Below are 22,665 nucleotides of genomic sequence, written 5' to 3'. Positions count from 1 at the left end.
GGAAGCACATACCAATTGGCAACATACATACAAGTAACATTATACAGACTGAGCAGGTTATATTTAGGAATAAACACATACATATGTGTGTACACACACACATTCATACAATAATGAATAATGAAGCCATGAATTTGAAGGAGAGTTGGTAGGAGAGTTGATTATAGAAGGGTTTGGAGGTAGGAAAGGAAAGGGAGAAATGTAACTATTAGCTTAAAATTTAAAAGAAAAATTAACAAAGAACAAAGAGACACTATGACCAAGGCAACTTATAAAAGAAATCATTTAATTGGGGGTTTGCTTGCTTTCAGTTTCAGAGTACGAGTTCATGGTCATCATGGCAGGCATTGTAGTAGAGCTGTAGTTGAGCTTATATGAGAAAAAGAAAGGAGGTGGGGTTGGGAAGAGAGAGAGAGAGGAGAGAGAGGGAGAGACAGAGTGTTAACTGGAAATAGAGTGTGGGCTTTTGAAATCTGAGTGCCCATCTCCAGTGATAGACCTTGTAATCATTCCTAAATGCTTCTACCAAGTAAGATGTGATGTGATTATCGTTTAGACTTTAGTTGTTTTTTATCTCTAATTTTCACGGTAGATAACCTTATTAATTTATAATATCATATATGTGTGTGTATGTATGTGTGTGTATATATATTAACCATTTGTGTAATGTGTGTTGAGAACAAATTTATTTGTTTTGCCCATGTTAGTTATGGATTGTGGTAAGCAGACGTTTAGCTTTGTAGATGCCTTATTTGTTAGTCTTATTATTTGCCTTTTTAAATTCATTCTAAATAGTAGATTACAAGTTTTTATTTATTGTAAACAAACTTCTGCTTTTTTACAGACAAGTGCAAAAGTGCTTGATAAAGTCTCTGTTAGAGATACTGCATTAATTGATGAGTGTAGCAGTACATGTATACTGTACATCTTCTTCATACTATAGACATATACATAAGTCATTGATTTATATGCTATGAAATAATTTCACATTATTCCAAATTTCTCATTTGTCTCAGAAAAAGAATTATTGCAAAATGCTATTTTTAATGAAAACTAAATTGATTTGAACACCTGACCATTTTCTCTGTGAGATCTTTGATTCTAAGCTATCAGGCTTGTTTGGTAGAGAAAACTGTCACTACTTTAGGTGACTAGTTGACAGAGAGAAAACCTCTATTTACTGAGACTGTGCTTGCTTCATATTGGTGTTGGTCTGGAAACCACAGGCGAGAATATTTAGCGTTGCATGGGGTCCAATACTGCTTCCTTTGTCCTTTGATACCTACTTAACCATCTGATGGTGTGGTGGTTTCTGATGGTACTTTTTTAATAGGTGGGTTACAGGTTTCAGCTGAAATGTTTAATGACTTTTGATATGTAGTAGTCAATAAAGCTTTGCTCTTACAATCGGTTTTGATTGACTAGAGATCCCATAACATGATTGTTATCCAAACTCAATGCCTCTTCCAAATTGGTACAAGTTTTTGGAGTTTGATATCTTCAACTAAATTTTTGAATTTGAAGGCTATTTCAGAGCTTGTTTCTTAGTCAAAGATGATTTTTCTTATGTATTGGTTTAAAACTCTCATTTTTCTCCAGCTTCAGATCTCATAGCAACATAGTGTGATCATCGTTTTTTCTAAGAGGTTCCTAATACGCTATCTACAGATCCTTGAAATTCTTGTTATTTCCTTCAATCTGAACCATTTAGCTCTCTTTTCCCTTGACTTATAAAGTATTACAAGGAGCTCCAGAGCATCAGGACCTTGTATTTAACAGGGTTGTGCTACATGAGAAGGTGTTTATATAGTTTGTCCTGATTTTACTAATCTAAGATGATTCTCATAAAATATACTCAGCTCCCTGTAGTCTTAAACTCCTTGCTTGGCGGGGGAATACTCAAAGAGTCTTCTCTGAAAGAAGTACTGGGCTGTAGGTTGTTGCAGGAATATGTGGGAATGATCTTAATGAAAAATACTGTTCAGATCTTGCTCTTACATATCAAACTTTCACAAAACTGAAACCAAGCTAATTGCTTTCAGATAATTTATCACTATGTACATGGTAGGCTCATATACCGTGTACTCAACCTGTTCTGCTATCTACGAAAAACATACTTGGTTCCCTGCAGTGTTATGATTTGGAATGCCCTCAGTATATTGTGTTCCTTAATTTTCTTTTGTGTTCTTGTATATCCCTGACTCAGAACAAAGTATGCGTCTATGAGCTATGGTAAGCCGGTCTCAGACCTTTCATTAGAAGCAGTCCGGTGTTTAAAGCAGCATCTCTTCTCCCTACATATGTTGGGAAAAACATATGGTAGAGTTATTAGGACCAGGAAAACAATTTCTGCCTTTTGAAATTCCAATAAATGATGATGAAGACAAGGTCTACACTCCCTTGTTCTTACCATATTTCCTGTGCAATTTGGTATATGAAGAAAATGGCCTTTGTTTATGGCTACTAGGACTAATCAGACTCTCTTAGCTTAGACTTCTCTTTTAGATTAATACAGGAAGACCAAAACCTCTTCAGAATAAATCAGGGCCACTGTCGAGTAAAGCACACCAAGAGTTAACTTTTTCTATTTCATGTGACATCACCACAAGGATCAATACATTTTCTCTGTCTTTAGGGAGCCTCCCTGAATAACTTTTAATAACTGCCATGTACAAGCTTTAATGGTAGTGGGTAGAATGTACTGTTGACTTATTTTGGGAACCTTCATTGCTTTAAACATCAGAGTAAATATAAAATAATAATGCTATTATACCCCTGATAGCAAATGAAGCCAAACATCTCTGCATGTTTGAATTATGCGTTACTTCTGTAGCATTCCTTTGTGGAAAAAGTGGAGCCCATGGTTATATCTGTATAGCTGCAGTGCTTTTCACAGGCTTGGATCCTGTCTAGGCTGTATGAAAGAGCTAGTTTTCAGGTTTTGGTTTTATCCTTTTATGTAGTGGGGTGAAATGTAGTTATTTGGATGCTGGATTTGATATATAGGTTTATTATTGTTATGTTTCTATTAGTTTCACATAAAGAAGCTGGTAGCTATTAAATAAATCTTTGACTTAGATTTGAGATTGAGTGTTCAAAGACATTCGTGACAGTATTTTGTTTTTGTGATGTGGCAGCTGTAAATATTGTGATCTCCTTAAAGAGAAAGAGTTATTTACTGTACTGATTGTTTTGGGGACAGTTATGTCTTACCTACATCCTCAGAAATTGAGTGCTTTTTACAGTGTGTAGAGTGAGAGACTTGCTATAACTTGTTAATGATGTTGTTTTGATTTGATTTGATTCACAGTAATTTTATGTCATATATAATATATCAGAGACTTGAATATTGAAATACAGACTGCAATAGATTTTGAACAAGAAGTTGTCTAGGATGTAAGCACCAGGGTATGGATTCATTCTTTTACAATTCTGTCTTTTTTTTTTAATGAAACAGAAAAAAAATTAGTTAATTAGCAGTCTTCCAGTGAACTCTTCAGTTTTGGTCATAAAACTCCAAGATCATTTTTTAGTTTTCTTTTTATTTTTTCCATTTCCTTGCTAGCTGGTACAGTTCAAATCTCCTTAGGCATCTTGGTAATTTTCTGCTTCTGGGAGATTTAACCATGCTCTGTTAGTTAGGGTCGCTATTGCTGTGATGAAACACCATGACCAAAGCAACTTGTTGAAGAGTGCTTACACTTCTATGTAACAGTTCATTATCAAAAACAACAAGTGCAGGAACTCACATAGAGATGTAATCTGGAGGCAGGAGCTGATGCAGAGGCCATGTAGGAGTGCTGCTTATTGGCTTGCTCAGGGTGTTTTTTTTTTTTGTTTTTGTTTTGTTTTTTTTTTGTTTTGTTTTGTTTTTTTATAAAGCATAAGACCACCAGCCAAGAGATGTAACCACCCACAGTAATCTGGGCCCTCTACTATCAATCACTAATAAAGAGAATGCCTTACAACTAGATCTTGTGGCAGCATCTTCTCCATTAAGGTTTCTTCATTTCAGATAGCTCTGTCAAGTTGACTTAAGATTAGCCAGCACTTGTGCTGATACCAAACTAGAGTGACACCTGTTTAATGTATGCACTACAATCCAGAATCCTTGGGTTCAAGCTATTCTCCTGCATCAGACCTATGGTAACTGGATTTTACAGGTGTGTGCCATTTGCACTTTATACTGTATCATAAAACATTAGTCTAATAATATTTACCTGCTGTTATTGTATGCAAACGAAAGAAAATTCGGACTGTCTTACATTTTTATTGAACAGGTCTCTCCTCTCCCTTCCCTTTTTCCTTGTGTGAGCTCAAATCCATGACCTTGGTCATACTAGACGAGAGATGAGACGTCTACTACTATTAAACTACATCACCAACTTCAAGTTCTAGATTTCTTAAAGTATTACATATTTTGTGTTGTGCAGTTGTAGCTTAAGTTCATATTTAATAACTAAGTAACTTATACAGTTATGTACAAAGATAAATAGAAAGTGCAGTTTAATGAATTCATAGATAATGTCAGCATTTAAACTTAGGCATGCTAAGTGAAGTATTCCCACTTCATTACTAAACCTACTTCATGTTTCCAGTCAGGCTCCTCTCCTCACTATTCATATTTTAGAAATTTAGCAAAAAAAAAAAAAACCTCAGGAAAATCAAACCAGGCACAAATTTCCAGTTAGCCCTTCTACTGAAGCCCTTCAAACTTAAGCTTCATGGTCTATGGGAAAATGAGGGCTGCAACAGGAGTGCATGCGCTGCCATTTTTTACCTTGTAGGTCCCACAATACATTGTTTTATTTTATTGTCTGTATCTGTATATGCTGTTTTCATACAGTGCTCCACACCTAAGGATCAAAGGCTTGAGCAGATTGGGAGAGATCTATAAATAAATTATAGCCAATTCACAAAAGATAACAGTTCAATTTGATGATGCAAACATTTGGTAAGTAGCCAATGAAATTTTCATTTAATAAAATCTACAGGAAATAAATGATAGTATAAATATTTTTTACATAACTGAGAACCATCTATTCAGCATAGCAAAGAAAGACCAATAATATCCTTCAAGACTTTCTCAGATTAGGAAAAGAACTATGAGGGGAGCTCACTCATTCTAAAGGACTAAGAAGACTAATATTCATAAGGAGATACTGTGTGATACACACTACTGTGGAATCATCAGTTTGAAAATAAAAATAATGAGATATTTTAATATTTAATCAACATAGTCACTGATGTAATCTACAGAGTCTGATACAGATTCTTGAATATAAACAGATAATAAGCATTTAGTACATAAAAGCAAAAGCAAACATGCAATTCAGGATTTAAAAAAAGAATATTCTTTCTAAACATAGTTACAAAGCAGAAGTATATTTTAGTTATTAAAATATAGTGTGGGTTTGAGTGCATCTATGATTGTGGGTATAACTTCTGTGTTTGTGTATGTATATGTGAGTATATGTGTTTGTTCATGTATGCTGTATATGATCTACATATATATGTCTATGTATATGTATGTAGGCATATTTATGTCTTTATATTTGTGTGTTTGCAGTGTAAGCATGTGTGTAGGTATCAGAATAACTTTTGTGAATAGGTTCACTCTTTCACAATGGGTTTTGGGATCATACTCAGATGTTCAGGTCTGTTTGGATAGCATTTTTATCTGTGGATACAAAAGCTTGATTTATTATTTATTTGATTTTAATTTTATTACCTGAAAGCCATTTTTCATTTTGTCTTCTCTGGAAGTTAATGCTGTCTCTGCTTCTGTTTTCCCTGGTGACTTTCAAAATGGTTTTATCTCTGCCACTTCTGACATAATATTATATTTAAAGTATTACTTTTCTAGTCTGTGTTGTTAGAAACTAATATATAATACTATTTATTAAATGCATACTAGATTAAAATATTCATGGAATAACATGATGCAAAAACTGAAAACAGCCTTGACATTACAATAGATAAAAGAGGGGATAGCTCTTTTAAAGCAAGCATGTTCTCTCCAGTTTTCACTTTCTGTGAAACAGTTCCCCCACTGTTTCACCTTCCTCTTTCTTAGTAGCTTATGAAGATACTTTGGGTCCCCTATACCTAGGCCTACCTATTGCATTCAACTATCATCATAAGTGCCTCATTCTGTGTCTATTGTAATTTGCTGCTCATGATTCTAATGTCCTTTAGTCTTAATAAATCATGTTTATATATTGTAATTTAATTCTTTGAGAATTAGAATGAACATTGGTCATTCATATATAATGTCAGTAATAATAGCCAGGATTGAACTACAGAAGATCTTCGCTAAATAAGAGTGGATAAGATTTGATTAGTAAAGATTGCTGTCCAAGCTTCAACAAGATTAATGTTGGGAATTCTAACACACCAATTATTTTTCCTTAAAATTTCTGACAGAGGTCTTCATAAAGAAATCATATGCTCATGTATCTGCAGGAACTTGCCCTCATTTTCTGAATTGGATTTGTCTCCCTGACCTGAGAATGTATTCAATGAAGAGTTAGAAATGTGTGATCTTTGAAATGGACCTGTACTAATTTTTTATTTAATTAAGTATTCATTTATTTATTCTGAGCCAAAGTCTCATATATTCCAGGCTGCCTTGAACTACCTATGTAGTTGAGAATAACCTTGAGTTCGTGATCTCAGGCCTGAGTTTTCTACCTAGGCATTTACCTCTTGCGTGTTGAAGTTATAGATATGACTCACTATCTGGTACCAGGACAGACCATATAAATCATTTCACCCCCGACCAGCTTACTGAACCAGTGATTTTCTTCAGGTTAGCTACAGTTGTATGTGCCACTCAAAGGCAGCTGTGTCACCCAACTTATCCCAGCATTAGGGAGACAATTCACTAATGAAGGCCTCATCCTTACAGATTCTTGTCTAACTTGGGGGCAACTGGGACAGTAGAAACATATTTTTCTCCCTAACAATCATTTACTGCTTTGGTAACCTTGGGGTAAGCCTTGTGCCAGTTTACTGAGCCTTATAAATTGGATTGCTTCTTTTTATCAGCTTCCCTGTTTGCCCCCCCCCAAGAAATGTATCAGTTCAGAGGAGATAACTATATAGTTTTCCCTCAGTTACTAGTGTTTCTTTTCTTTCTGTGAATTGCTAATGTCTACTTTTCATTTTTTTTTCCTTTGGTTTCAGATACTATTATAGATATGCTCATGTTTTTTATTCTCTGTAAATGTAGGCTTCTTCCTAGTGACTATCTGCTTTTCTTTTGTCAATTTAGCCTAGGTATTTTGCGTCATAAAGTAAACTCAGTAACAAACATACGTTTAGGAAACTGGTGTTTTAAAATGCTAAGTAATAGATTCCTCTGTGTCTAACTTTCAGTATGTTTTTTTATTTATTTTTTTTGTGCATAAATCCTGCAAACCAAGTTAGAAAAAGAAATCAATCTGGTTCACTTTATCAGAATAAAAAAAGTTAAGGATAGTTTTAGAATAGAGTTGTCAAGCCACTAATAAATGATTTTGAAAAAAAATATCCCATGGTCTTGGCATTGCTAATTTCTTGGCGACACTATTGCAACATAAGTTTTTTTTGTTGTTGTTGTTTTTCTTATACCCTTATGCTTGGTTAGTCCTTCCTTGCTGGGCAAAAATCTGACCCAGCTACATATTGCTACGCCTCAGTGACTTTTTGTGACCTAATCATAAGCCTTCCTGATCTCACACATAGTGGTTTTCAGACCTGTATGATCAATACTGCAAGAACAGTGGTGCCAGGTTATTCTGCCATCTGGTACTATAGTCTTCTTGGGTACACAATTGCATCAGGCCTTTGGATGATGAGGTTGCAAAGCAGTGTTCAAGGAGATTGTATTAGATCAGGAACTCCTTCATTCTCATTTTCAGCTTAGGCACTCTCTTTCCAAGTGAACTTGTATTTTTACACAATGGAAGCCTTGCTGAGTGACGTCTTATCCTCAGAAAACCTTTGCTATTATTATATTCTGTTGGAAAAGTGAATCTTGGCACCTTTAGGTCATATCCAAAGGTCTACAAACCTCCTGTTGAAGGACCTTCTGATTACCAGACTATCCCACTTAATAAAATAGATTTTTGGCTTGTACTGCAAATAATACTATGCCTTAGAAATCTCATTTCAAATCCTCTTTGGATTGTAAACTACCTGAGCTCTATGGAATAAATAATGGGTGAATATCCTGAGGTCTTTTAGCTGGATTTCTAATGCATAGTATAACACTGGCCAATTGTTTAATTTGTTTGAAAAGTTAGAGCCGTCGGAAGCCCAGCTGGGACGAAGGAGTTTCATGTTGGGTTTAGAAACACAAGATCAGAAGTCGGAAGACAAGCTTGCTAAAGCAACTAGATGTAGCTGTAAAACTACTATAGAAGCCATCTTTAATTATATCTCAGGTTATTACGGATAAACTGTTTAATAAAATTAACATTGCTTAGTTACCGCTGAGTACTTTCCTGAAAGCTGATATGTGGAAGGAAAAAAAAAGCTTCAGTAGCACTTTTAAACCAGTTACCAAAACTCAGATTAGAAGCCTAAGGTGCTATGTGAAGTCCTGTGTGTTAGCGCTGTAATAAAACTATCACATGGAAAACAAAGAAGTCGGCATTCTCTTTCGCCTGTACTCAACTTTCTGATACAGAACTTTAAACTCATTAATTTCTTAGCAAAATGGAACATTTTTCAAATCTTCCTGTTCAACTGGTAGTTTTTTTTCCCCTTTCACCTTCTTGTTGTAGACATATATCAGAGCATCAATAATCTGACTTGTATTCTGCTGGAAATTAGTCTACTACTACTAATTAACTTCATTCAGGTTCTTCAGGATGTGAACCAAACAATCCAGCATCTTTTCTGTTATAGCCATGTTCCTGATAGACTCATGTCTTTCCCTGAAATCTCATGAGTTGAGCTCCTATTTTCTGAATATGTACTAATATTCTGGCCTTCCAAATTTCCACAATAATTGCCCATTGTGCTTGGTTGATAACATTCTAGAGTATCTATCCCACAGTTACGATCTCTTCCATAATCTTCCCCTAGACCAGTAACAAATGCCTACAAACCACACACTCTGGTTGATCACAATGGCCCTACATGGGTACCAATTATATACATACATTCTTTTTTCCTTTCTGTAACAAAATACTTGGTGAAAGCAATTTAAAGAAGGAATTTTTTTAGGCTCACTGAAGTGGAGAGAAAGCATGGCTAAAGAAGCATTTGGTGGCTGGTCATATTTTCACGAAACAGAGAGAAGAACTCTGAAAAATTCATCCTGAGTTGTGTTTCCATGGTAATGCTAAATCCATGGTATTTCCATGAAGATTCCACATTGATGATTATCACGCCGATTGATAATCATAATTAACTTTTACAAGAACTGATTTTTAAAGAATTTTATGTTTATTAGTGTTATATGTCTATATATTTGTGTTATATGCATGTCTGGTGCCAGTGGACTTCAGAAAAGGGCATTGGATCCCCTCACGTTGGAGTTACAGATAGTTTTGAACTACCATGTGTATGCTACAAACCTTACTCGGGTCATCTGCAAGAGTAATGAATGCTCTTAACTGCTGAACCATCATCTCTCCAGTGTCAAGAATCAAATGTTTTACAGTTGCTTGTTTTATGCATTATCAAATAATTATTGAGAATTTTCATCTTTCATTCATTCATTTTGGTTTTTTGAAATGGAGTTTCACTGTGTAAAAGTCTTTACTGTCCTGAAACTAACTGGGTAGACCAGGCTGGTGTTAAACTCACTGAGATCCATCTGTCTCTGCTTCCCAAGTACTGGGATTAAAGGCATGCACCACCACTGCTTGGCAACTTTTCATTTCTTAAAGCTTAAAATTTACTTCTAATCTTAAATTTGTTGCTGCTACGGACCGGCTCAGGGGAGTCACTCAGACCGTGAGGGAATCAGGGCGAAGGATGGAAGATTTCAGGATATGGTGGAGGAAATTGACAGACAGTCACTCTCAATGTATTTTTGAAATGCTCCTGTGTTTTACTTATTCAGTGCGAGGTTTTTATATTATTACAAACAAAGAACTTGGCAAAGGCATACATCATCAGATCATAAAAATAAAAGCATAGAATAGTTTACAAAAAGAATCTTTGAAAATGCTTTGACTTGGGCACAAGGACTTTCGCCCAGTCTGTACCAGGCGGTTGGCTGGGCTAAGTGACCTTGTGCTCAGAATATCTTGGGGTGTGGGAGGAGAAGGCCACTATCTTCCTGGGAAAACTTTCTGCTAGGAAATTTTAAAGACGTTATCTCAAACTTGTCTGAATCTGGTTTCATACCATAAATCTCAACTTTCTTCCCTCCCCGACTCTCAGGGTCAGATGTTGTAATTAGCCTAGGTTTGTTCTGGCCATAATGAAGGCTGCATAGGCCTCCTGCTCGTAATTCTCAGGCAAACATCTAGTGTTGCTGCAGCTCTTTTCCTGCAGAAGGCTTCTAAGGTTTCTCCTGATAAGAGCAACTCCTTTTGCTCCACATCATTAAGGAATTATTTTAACGATGACTTCCCTATTTCCAGAACTGGCTATTTCTTTAAAGGCTTTAATGAATAGTGGAGCAAAACTCGAAAATGTCCTCAGCATTCTTGTTTGTATCCGCAACTGCCTGGAATAGTCTGATCTGTTAGCAATATGCAAGGATCACAAAGAACACACAGACAAGGGAAAAGACAGACATATAGCACCAAGTACAGTCAGGTCGAGTCAGTACAAATGGTAACTCAGGTAGCATTACACCACAACTGATTGCCAAGGGACAGCCCAGGACTCAACTCCGAGAAGCGCGGATCCTGATCCTTCTGGCAATATTTGCCCATCTAGTCAGCATTTCTGCTACACTGGCGAGACAGCCGTGGATGTAGCAGTTGCAATTTAGATCAGATGATTCTTTTCATCTTTACTTCTGGCATAAACTCCTGTAAGGACAACCAATGCAGAATGAAAAAGTATTAAATTGAGGGTAAAGCTTGTAAAAGCCAGAGAATCAGGAGGGTTTTTTTTTTTTCCCTCTCTGAGACTGCATCTTCTTATGATCTCAGAAGCTACAACATGGCCCCTTAAATGTGAGCTGACTAAAAACAGCACCAATGAATATCCCAGATTGGATGGGGGAAAGCCCATGAAGCCTTAATCCTACACACATACTAAAAAACTATTGGTAGCTGAGGAAGACTGGTATTGGAAGAGATGGTCTCCTCCAGGGAAGAACACACTAGTGCCAAAGGTTAGCCCTGAAAACATACATACAAATAACATTATGCAGAGTGAGTGGGATTTACTTATTAATATACATGTATATGTATGTACATACATACACACACATATGCAATAACAATGAAAGAAGAGGCCATAAATTTGAAGGAGAGTAGGGAGGCGTATATGGGAAGGTTTGGAAAAGAAATGGAGAAAAGTAGTTAATTATAATTTTAAAAATTAAAAAAAATGAATGGCAGGACTTTTAACACAACAGAAGAAAGGCATTTACCTTAGACGTTAATAAATACAAATATAACCAGAGGATGTATCCCTAGGCCTTCCCAGGACTGTTACTTGAAGATGATTGTGGTGTTTTAATTGAGAATATCTCCTGTAGTTTAAAATACTTAGACATTTGCTTTCCAGATGGTGGCAATGATTTTGGGAGGACTATGAGGTTTAGTCCTTCTGGAGGTAGCATGTCCCTCAAAGTAGACAGAATTAAAAAAAAAATATTTCACCTACTTCCTGGTTGTTCTCTGCTTCCTGCTTGCCTGTAAAGGCGCGAGCTTTCTGCTTCCTGTTTCTGATTGCTGCCATGCTCTCCCTGCAATTATGGACTCTAATGCTCTTAAATATTTTTTTAATATTAATTAATTAATTGTTCCCCTACATGATCAGTTTCCCTTCCTTCCCTCCTCTCTTCCCCACCCCTTTCATTCAATGCCCTTAAACATCTCCCCTAATCCACTCCTTTCCATTTCTCTTAAGAACAGTGCAGGCCTCCCATCTATGAGCCAGCCATGGCATAACAGGTTGCAGTAAGACTAGGCACCTCTTCTCCTGTTCAGAATGGATATAGCAGCTGGACAGTGGTGGCACATGCCAGCACTCAGGGAGGCAGAGGCCAGCCTGGTCTTCAAGAGCTAGTTCCAGGTCTGGCTCCAAAAGTTACAGAGAAACCCCATCTCGAAAAACCAGGGGGAAAAATGGATAAGGCAATCCAGTAGGAGGATAAGATCCCAAAAACAGGTAACAGAGTCAGAGACGGCCCCTGCATCTTCTGTTAGAAGTCCCACAAGAACACCAAGCCACCTAACTGTAATGAGGGACTAGGCCAGTCACATACAAGGTCTATGGTTGGTGGTTCAGTCTCTGTGAGCCCCTATGAGCCCATGTTAATTGATTGATAATGTAATACATTATTGCCAGTTTCAAAGTTCACATTTGAGAAACAAGCAATCCCCTTACAAAACCAAAACAACAATAACAAAATTCTCACAAAATGGTCCACTAATATTTTAAGTAATTTTATGATTTTTGTATTGGGCAACATTAGTAGCTGTCTTGGAGTACTCAAAGTCTGAGGCCACAAGTTATATATTCTTTGTCATGGGTTTATAATAGTATAGCCCTCCACATATATACAGTTCAAAAATAACATGGGAAGAGGTTAATTGTGTATTTGTGTGTGTACACATTACACACCTCCTTTCATCTATTTCATACACATAGTACTGATATATGATGTGGGATGTCCCTCTCTATGCTTTGAATAGGTTTTATTACCATTGATTAATAAAGATGCTAACTGCTTTGGCTTATGGCAGGGCAGAATGTAGCAAGGTGAGAAATCTAAGCACAGAAACAGTGGGGGAGGGGTAAGAAGGCAGAGTTATGGAGACACCAGTAGCTCTGGATGAATAATATGCCAAAGTAAGCCACGGTGACATGGTGATATTTAGATTATTCGAAATGGGTTAATTTTTATGTAGAAGTAGCCAGCAAGAAGCATGAGCCATCAGCCAAACAATTATAATTATATTAATATTATTAATATTATTAATATTAAGCCTCCAAATGATTATTATATAAACAACTGTGGGTACCAGCAGGTGAGAGAGAAACTGGTCTGGTAGAACTGGGCAGGACAGAGAAAAACCCCCAGATACAGATATATATATATATATATATATATATATATATATATATATATATGTATGTATGTATGTATGTATGTATGTATATATGTATGTATGTATATATATAGTCGTACTCATTTAAAAAATTTAAAAAGCAGTTCAGTTTTTAAATTTGTCAGGAACAATAGGGACAGAGTTATAACTCCACTTTATACCCAGCATCTGACTAAACAACTCTCAAAACAGATAGAACAGAATTTATTATTGACAATGTTCTAGAAACATAGAAACACATTTATATTTGTTACCCCAAATTCCATGTTTCAATTTGGCAACTGTTTGATAATGTTATTATAGTAACAGAACAAAAAGATTTCATCAATCAAGGCATCTTTAATATATATTGGTGGAAACATAAATAAGTGGATACCTTAGTTAGCTTTTCTGTTTATGTGATAAAACACTGACAGAAAGCACCTTGGAAACATTTAAGGAGGAAATGTTATTTCAGTTTACACTTCCAGGTAACTACCATTTGGGAAGACAGGGTAGAAACTCAAATAGGATCCTAGAGGTTGGAACAGAAGCAGAAACTAGGCAAGAAAATATCATAGAGACTAGGCTCACTGTGACTTATTTAGGTTGCTTTCTTATGTAGCTCTGGACCACCTGTGTAGATATTGTACAACTTATCATCCATCCTTAGTAAAGAAATGCCTTCTATAAATGCCCACAGGTCAATTTGATATTCTGTCTTCCTCAGTGACTCTAGTTTGTCTCTGTCTGGCAAAATTCAACCAGAACAGTGGGTTATAGCAAAGTGATGAACTAAATCGTTCGGACGGTAGAAACTAGTATTTTGTTAAGTTAATAGTGCAGTCTGGAAGGTTTTATCTGCTTCTCTTAGCTATAATATGTTTAGCTAGATGTTACGGAGGTCAAATAATGGCTATTTATGAAACTAAAGATTAAGTTCTAGACCTGCTAAATTTTTACCTTTCCACATTGTAATTATAATCAGTTTCTCAATTGTGTAAAGTTTCTGATGAAGGTAAAACTCCTTTCTGAGATACTTACTTTACAATATCAACTCTGATAAGGCAAGGTACTTGGTTTTGACACAGGAAAGAATGTCAGGACTAACAAATAAAGTAGTTAGGATTTAGAAGTTCTCTCTCTCTCTCTCTCTCTCTCTCTCTCTCTCTCTCTGTGTGTGTGTGTGTGTGTGTGTGTGTGTAGGATACTTGTGCCTCTCAGTTTATGTTCATAGAAGCAGAGGTTGATGTTGGATGCTTTCTTTTGTTGTTTCTGTCCAGCTTAATTTTTAACACAGAATCTCTAATCATTCTGGACTTCACCCACTGAGCAGACTAGCTAGTCAGCCAACTATCTGAAAATCTGAACTAAGATTCTCATGCTTGTGTGGTAGGCAAGTTGTGACCTGAACCATCTCACCAACCCTTAAATATACTTTAAAATACATTTAAACCCCAGGGTTTAGAAAGACATGAACAGAATGAATTTCAGTTTCCCTTAAAAGAATACCAGTTTGTTATCTTTAAACTAGTTGATTTGGGTGGCAAAATAACATTATCGCATAGGCCCTGGGAGAGAATTATAATTGTTAAGGCAAAGCAATCCTTCACAGGAATGTAGGCAGATGGGATATCTTTGTTGTATATAAAGTTAATAGATATATTAGAGGTTCCTAAAATTGTTCAAAAGAATGAAGCACTCTCCAGGTCATATACTTGTCAAGTAAGCCTGTCCCATTACTATTTCAACATAAAGCTTCAATTTATGAAAAGAATGTTATCTCTAGTTAAGTGCTAAGATCTCTCTCTCTCTAGTCCTAATTTGTGTATTTCTTGACATTCTGTTTTTTCATATTATTGTTTCTTGTAATACTTTTTCGCTTATTCATAGGTCATATCAGAGAAATATTTGGATGTTTGGAGAATAGAAAAGGCTTTACAAGGCATTGGAGCCCAAGGATTTTGATTGTTTGAAAGCAAAGAATATATTTTTTTCTATTTAATTACATAAAAACACCTGATTTATTTTTTTACTTATGATTCAGAAGCTAATCTATTTTTGATCAGTGAAGGTTAATTTCTTTTAGTCTGCTTCTACTAAATAACATTAACATGATTCCTTACCTTTCATCTTTTACCTGTTACTGTTGGATGCCAAATCTTAGAAAATAGCTAATTTCTCAAAGCTTTTTTATATAGCTCTTTTTTTTCTTTACTAAATGTTGGGTATTATATATTTTTAATGAGAATATCATTAGTATTCTCATTAGTAGGTGTTGACCAGATTCTGTTGACAGATGATTCTGTCCAGTCCTGCAGTCATTCAGTCCAAAGGAAACACACAGAAGTCTACATTAATTGTAAACTTGGTGTGGGAGGCCCTTCTGTCTATGTATTGCTTATATTGGTTAAGGAATAAAGAAATTGCCTTGACCTGTTGATAGAGTAGAATTTAGAGGGTGGGCAAAACTGGACTGAATGCTGGGAGAAGGAAGGCGTAGAGAGGCACCATAGGTCTGCCACCAGAGTCAGATGTGACGAATCTTTTCCCGTAAGCCACTGACAAACACATGGTGATACACAGATTAATAGAAATGGGTTAAATTAAGATGTAAGAGTTAGCCAATAAGGAGCTAGAGCTAATGGGCCAAGCAGTGATTTATTTGCTACAGTTTCTCTGTGATTATTTTCGGGGCTAAGCTAGCCAGACAGTTGGGACCAACAAGCGTCTCTCCCCTGCAGCATAAACTGGTTGGCCTAGTAGCTCAGGCTTCTTATTAACTCTTATAACTTATATTAGCCCACATGTGACTTGGTACCTTTTTCAGCGAGGCAGTCACATCATGCTTCCTCTGTAGGAATTGGGTCACAATTGCAGACTGAAACTTTTCTTTCCCTATAATTCTTGTCCCGCCTCTGTTTCCTGCCTGGTTACCCTGCCTATACTTCTTGCCTGGCTACTGGCCAATCAGCATTTATTAAGCAAGTATAAGAAACAAATCTGTACAGGGTTATACCATTGTCCCACAGCACTTACCCCCTGTTTTTAATAGTCTTTGTTTAGCTTTTTGTCCAGACCACTATCCATAATATATTGTATCCAACACTCGAAACAAAGATAAATTTCCATAACCCATTTTTTTGGAAATGTGGACATAGTTTTCCAGGCTACTTCCTGCTGATTGGGGGCACTGATAATCTTATGCGGACCTAAAGAAAATTTAGAATTTTGGTCAAGTCATGACTTGAATATCCTGTGAGGCTTGAACATCTGAGGCAGCAGTATTGAATCTGTTCTGGATATAGAACTCAGACATCTAGGCCATTCACTCCTATCAAAAATTTCTCAGGAGGGCTTTTTGGTTATTTTGGAGCTAAGCGGCCTCCTTACTACAACTTAACACCCATGTGGTGGACTAAATCCATGTAAAACCTTAGAGGACTTGAAAGGAACTCTAGACATCAAGAAACGAAGTTTAACAGCATTTGTTTTCCCCAAATGGGCTTTGCTACAACTACAGAGCTTTTGTGTGGGGTTTCTGAGCAGACTGCTGCAGCTTGCTTAATTTCTGCCTGACCTAGATGTGTGCCTGAGAATGGGGTTGTGGGCATGACCTCTCAGAGGCAGCAAACAGTTCCATCATGCTGGGCTGGGAAGGGCAAGCAGGAAGTACCATATATACATACCCTAGTAAGGCTGCAGCTTAATGTTTTAAGAAGTGCTTAGCATTTTAAGACGTGCTCCTTAACAGTAAAGAATTACAGATACACAATAGGGCAGATTCAAACATTTAAAACCTCTAAATGGGTCACAGTGTTGGATAAATGTATATAGGCTTGGGAGAAGAAAAAGAGTACAAAGAGCTATAAAAAGAAGTAAGTAGGACTGGAGAGATGCATCAGCGGTTAAGAGCATTGCCTGCTATTCCAAAGGTCCTGACTTCAATTCCTGGCAAACACATGATGGTTCACAACCATCTTTAATGAGGTCTGGTGCCCTCTTTTGGCCTGCAGGCATATACACAAACAGAATATTGTATACATAATAACTAAATAAATATTTTTTTTAAAAAGAAGTAAGTTAATGGTTTTTTAAAAAATAAAACAAAGTCTTTTTTTTTTTTTTTTTTAGTAAATTTTATTAAATTATAAAAGTTTCCATTTCCGCCCCCCCTCCCAACACCCTCCCACTCCCCCCACTCCCCCCCTCCTTCCCCTCCGTCCCCCAGGGCAGTCAGGGTTTCCTGCCCTGTGGGAAGCTCCAGCTCCCTCCCCCTCCCTCCAGGTCCAGGAAGGTGAGCGTCCAAACAGACTGGATCCCCAAAATCCAGCATATGCAGAGGAAACAGGTCCCAGTGTCATAGTCAATGGCTTTTCAGAAAGACCCCGGGCCAGCCACAGTCAGAGAATCCGGCCAAATTCCGAGAATCTGGCTAGATCACGTCCTCGTTCAGTCCCAGTCCGACTGGCCCTGGTAAATTCTCATCAGATCCGTTCCCTTGTATCAGTGGGTGATAGCATTCCTCGCAGTACTGATTTCGTCTTTCATGTTCCTCCTCCTTCCGCTCCCCCTCCGGACCTCGGGGGGCTCAATCCGTTGCTCCAATGTGGGCCTCCGACTGCATAGCCGTCCTTCGCCAGACGAAGGATCTATGGTGATAAGCAAAATATACATCAGTATGGTCATGGGCCACGGCCAATTCAGGCACCCTCTCCTCTGTCCAGAGAGCAATCTGGGGGATTTCTCCTTGGACCTGGGATCCCATATATAATCAAGTCTCCTGTAAACCCTAAAATGGCTCCCTTAGTTGAAATATATTGTTCCCTGATCCCATATTCATCCTACCTCCCTCCCCCCCCATCCCCGGCCACCAAGCTTTCCCCGTTCCTCCCCTACTCCCTTCTCTCTAGCCCTCTCCCCCTCCATCGCCCCTCCCACCCCCCCATGCACCCGAGGTTACCTGGGACTCTTGTCTATTTCCTACCTCCTGGTGGATAGCTAAATAATCTTCATCAGGTTCATCTTCTTATTTAGCTTCTCTAGGATCACGAATAATAGGCTCAAAGACCTTTAATTATGGTTAGAATCCACTTATGAGTGAATACATACCGTGTTCCTCTTTTTGGGTCTGGCTTACCTCACTCAGTAAAGCGTTTTCTATTTCCATCCATTTGCATGCAAAATTCAAGATGTCATTGTTTTTAACCGCCGAGTAAAACTCTAATGTATATATGTTCCACACCTTTTTTAACCATTCTTCTATTGAGGGGCACCTAGGTTGTTTCCATGTTCTGGCAATTACAAATAGTGCAGCTATGAACATAGTTGAACAAATGCTTTTGTAGTATGTTAGGGAATCTTTAGGGTATATTCCCAAGAGTGGTATTGCTGGGTCCTGAGGGAGGTTGACTCCCAGTTTCCTGAGAAACCGCCACACTGATTTCCACAGTGGCTGCACGAGTTTGCATTCCCACCAACAATGGATGAGTGTTCCCCTCACCCCACATCCTCTCCAGCATAGGCTATCGTTGGTGTTTTTGACTTTAGCTATTCTGACAGGTGTAAGATGGTATCTCAAAGTGGTTTTGATTTGCATTTCCCTGATCGCTAAGGAGGTTGAGCATGACCTTAAGTGTCTTCTGGCCATTCGAAGTTCATCTGTTGTGAATTCTCTGTTAAGTTCAGTACCCCATTTTTTAATTGGGTTAATTAGAGTTTTAGTGCCTAGTTTCTTGAGTTCTTTGTATATTTTGGAGATCAGACCTTTGTCTGATGAGGGGTTGGTGAAGATCTTCTCCCAGTCAGAAGGCAGCCTTTTTGTCCTACTGACAGTGTCCTTTGCTTTACAGAAGCTTCCCAGTTTCAGTAGATCCCATTTATTCATTATAAAACAAAGTCTTTAAAGAGATAGAGCACATACAGTAATATATTAAAGGAGTAAAGATGATAGAATAAATAATAAATGTGCAGAAAAAGTAATAGAGTAAAAACAAGCCACGTAAAGATGAAAAATTCACAGAGTCTGAATTATGTATATTATTGTATTGTTGAATTTTTAGGCTGCAGAGAGATATTTGATGCTGGGAACTGCTAAGCTAACCATATATATATATATATATATATATATATATATATATATATATATATATATATGGTTTTTCGAGACATATACTTTAAAGGTATCTTGAATTCAAAATGTGGGCCTAAGTATATGTTTATTTCGAAAAGAGGTTCTTCTTTTGTTTTATCAGTGGATAAGGACCTGTGGATTGCTTCCAGACTAATGCTCTTTGATGGATCAAGTCCTTCTGAAAGGTTGCCTTGAACACATCTCAAAAAATTACGTCACCCAATGAACAGCAGGGAGCAGTTTTGATAGAACTATGCCCATATTAAATATACTACACCATATAAATATTGTTTGTAAATTTTTTTTTACATTTAAAGGGGGACATGCTATAGAGATTTGCATTGGAATGGATCTTGGTTTATTGATGCAAATTTAAAGTCAATTCTGTTATATGTATATTTCTGATTTTGATTAAGGTATTGTGTTTGTGCAGCTCATTTAAAAGTTAATGTATAATTAAGAAATATAGGTCAATAATTATTTATAATAGTCAAGCCTGTAGTCATGTTAGTTAGGTTTTCTAGATGTATAGAGAAGTATTTCAGATGGATAGGCATTCTTCAAACCTTTCAAAGACTACAGAATATGGCATTTAAAATGTTTTAAGAGCTTAAAACTGTTCATGACAGTGAAACGCATCACTCCTGGAAGCACCAATTACTTCAAGAGGAAGATAAGCATTGAAGATGCTCCTTATGGAGATGGTTAGCCATTTGGGCAAGAAACTGCTGTTGCTTGGACTGCTTGATAAACTGGACATTCAGGACCCTCAGAGTAATGAGAGCTGAACTTGCCTAAAGGTGGATGATTCCTCGGGGTCCCTGCTTCAGGAAAGAGTCTGCAGGATACAGAAAAAATGTGACTGACAAACTGTCAAGACAGGCAGCACTGTCTTTGAAATTTCCTGCTTCATGGAAAAGTCTGCTGGAATCTATGGGCCAGTAGGCTGAAGATGGATGCCCCAATGATACAGAAGAACTTTGGTTGACTGTCCAGGCAGTGAAAAGTCTCTGTCAGTTCTAGAATTTTGGAAGTTGCTTACAATGAACTTATTGTTTACTTAGGTAATATTATATTCTTCTGGAGTTTTTGATGGAGTTGAAGAATTTATAGTTGTAGTTACAGTTTTCTTTAATGATGATAAGAGAGTGCTGGAATTAATGGCATGTGCCACCACTGCCTGGTTCATTTAAATTTCTTATTTCTATTAACCTTTTACCTTTCTCTACAAGGTGTGGTTGATTGTTTAATATTATCTTTGGTATAAGGTAGAAGAGATTTTATTTAAAATTTTCAGTTACTTTGCAAGCGTTTATTTTATTTTATATGTATGAGTGCATTTTCTTAACATCTGTCTGTGTACCACCTGTATGCCTAGTGTCTGCAAAGATCATAAGAGGTTGTCAGATCCCCTGTAACTCGAGTTAAGGATGTTTGTAAGCTACCACTTGTTTGCTGTGAATCAAACTGGACCCTCTTCAAGAACAAAAGCTTTTAACTAGCTAATCATCTTTCTAGCCACAAGAGTTTATTAATTAAAAACAAATAATTAAATACTTCTTTTTTTACATATATTTATAGTATTGTGTGTGCATGCATGTAAGTGTATATTGGCATATGCATACCATCATATACAAATGGAGTTCTGAGTACAACTTGTAGAGTCAGCTCTCTCATTTCGAGTGATAAGAGAGTTTTCTTTCTCATCTATCTCTTGAGGTTGAACTCAGGTTGTCAGGCTTAACAACTGCTCTAAACCACCCAGATATATCACCAATGGCTCACTGGTTAAATTATTCAATCTCACATTCATTGACATTCCAGATTTGTATGACAACTTTGCTTAACTGCAATATAATGCCTTAATACAAGTATCTGCAAAGAACTCAGTGCTTTAGATGTTCAAAAAGGAAAAAAAAAAATGCGCCAGCCCTGTTTGTTTGGGCCTCTGGTAAGAATAGCAAACTCTGTTTGTACATGTAGTCACATCTCACAAGGGCGGAGCTAAAAGATAGTTGGGGCTTGGTTTGCTTCTTTTATATCAGGCTTTACATAAGAATACATAAGAGAAATCTAAAGGGTTCACATATAACTATTTACCAAAGAAATATTATAAGAAGTATTTTATTTATCCAATGAGTTAAAATCCATTCATTAGGCCTAACCTACCAATAGCACCTCTGTGTGCACCAAACTTTTAATTAAGGTAAAAGTTTTGGTGATTTTCAGAACATGCCTAAACTAGCAGAAACATTCCATATAGCATCACTATTTTGGAAGGTTGATGCATATGTGTGATAGTTATCCTTTCATACTAACACAGCATGCTGTACTACAGAGTTTTGATGGATATCTGTGCTGGTAGGTAACTAACTGTTCCTTTGGAAAGCCTTCAGACAGACATTCATGCTTCTCTGTATCTTTTTCTTGGTACACAGTTCATATAAATGTACAGAGTATTTTTAAAATATTTTCTTATTTCAAAAAAAACCTGTTTTGAGTTTTTTTTCTTTAAAATGTAAAATTTCCTCATTTATATTTTAATTAAGCATTCATGCTCTACTCATTGGCATGGTATGTTATGTAGTTAGCAAAATATTTTATTGTTGATTTTATTGCAACTGTTCATTGTGTTTCAGTGCACTTGCCGGAATGACATGGTGAAAATATCAATGGATATATTTGTAAAGAAATTTCAGCCAGACAGATATCAAATTTGGAAACAAGGAAAGGATATTTATACTATTGACCATACAAAACCTACTCCAGAGTCTACCCCTGAAGTAAAAATATGGCTACAGAGGAAGAGAAAATTTAAAAAAGCCTCAAGGAGGTAAGGATCCTATCACATCCTGCTTGTAGTATGGACTTTGTTGAAATGGATCATGGAACAAAGTGTTCTCCAGGACTATTGGTTTATTTTTGTCTTTGCTATTCATATCTTTATTGTATTACTGAAATTTTGAGGTAGTATATGTTTAGTTTTTGAATTGGTGTAGTGGAATTTAGTAACAAGTAGTCACTTATGCAGAGTATTCCTGAAATCAATGTACATAAGGAGTAGAACAACAAAGAATTTTTTGGAATTCTTCCATAAATTTTTTTTAAATATGTATTTGTTCTTTGCCTTATTTATCATATTTTAAATAACTTGACTTCCGACTCCTATATTCTACCATTGCTTAAAATTTTTCTGTATGATTTTTTTTTCATTAGCTGAAATACTTCTTTCCTCATCTTGATGCTTATACTGTGATTTTATTCTTTTTGCTTTCCTTTCAAAGACTCAAAGGAGAAAGTGTTATTTCTCTACCT

At 36.7% G+C, this 22,665-nt stretch overlaps 1 protein-coding gene across 1 annotated transcript in view; it reads left to right on the top strand.

Annotated features, from left to right (window-relative positions):
• Kdm4c (lysine demethylase 4C) overlaps positions 1 to 22,665 on the top strand; it is a 172,856-nt gene that overhangs the window by 79,243 nt on the left and 70,948 nt on the right. Inside the window, exon 9 of the mRNA XM_085686138.2 lies at positions 21,990 to 22,183. Within this exon, the coding sequence (XP_085542264.2) occupies positions 21,990 to 22,183 (194 nt within the window). The remainder of the gene's footprint in view (positions 1 to 21,989; positions 22,184 to 22,665) is intronic.

The sequence above is a fragment of the Myodes glareolus genome, chromosome 3, assembly GCF_982192425.1.
Source record: "Myodes glareolus chromosome 3, mMyoGla1.1, whole genome shotgun sequence".
Lineage (NCBI taxonomy): Eukaryota > Metazoa > Chordata > Mammalia > Rodentia > Cricetidae > Myodes > Myodes glareolus.
Note: the sequence above shows the minus strand (reverse complement) of the source record. Positions and strands in the feature narration are given on the sequence as shown.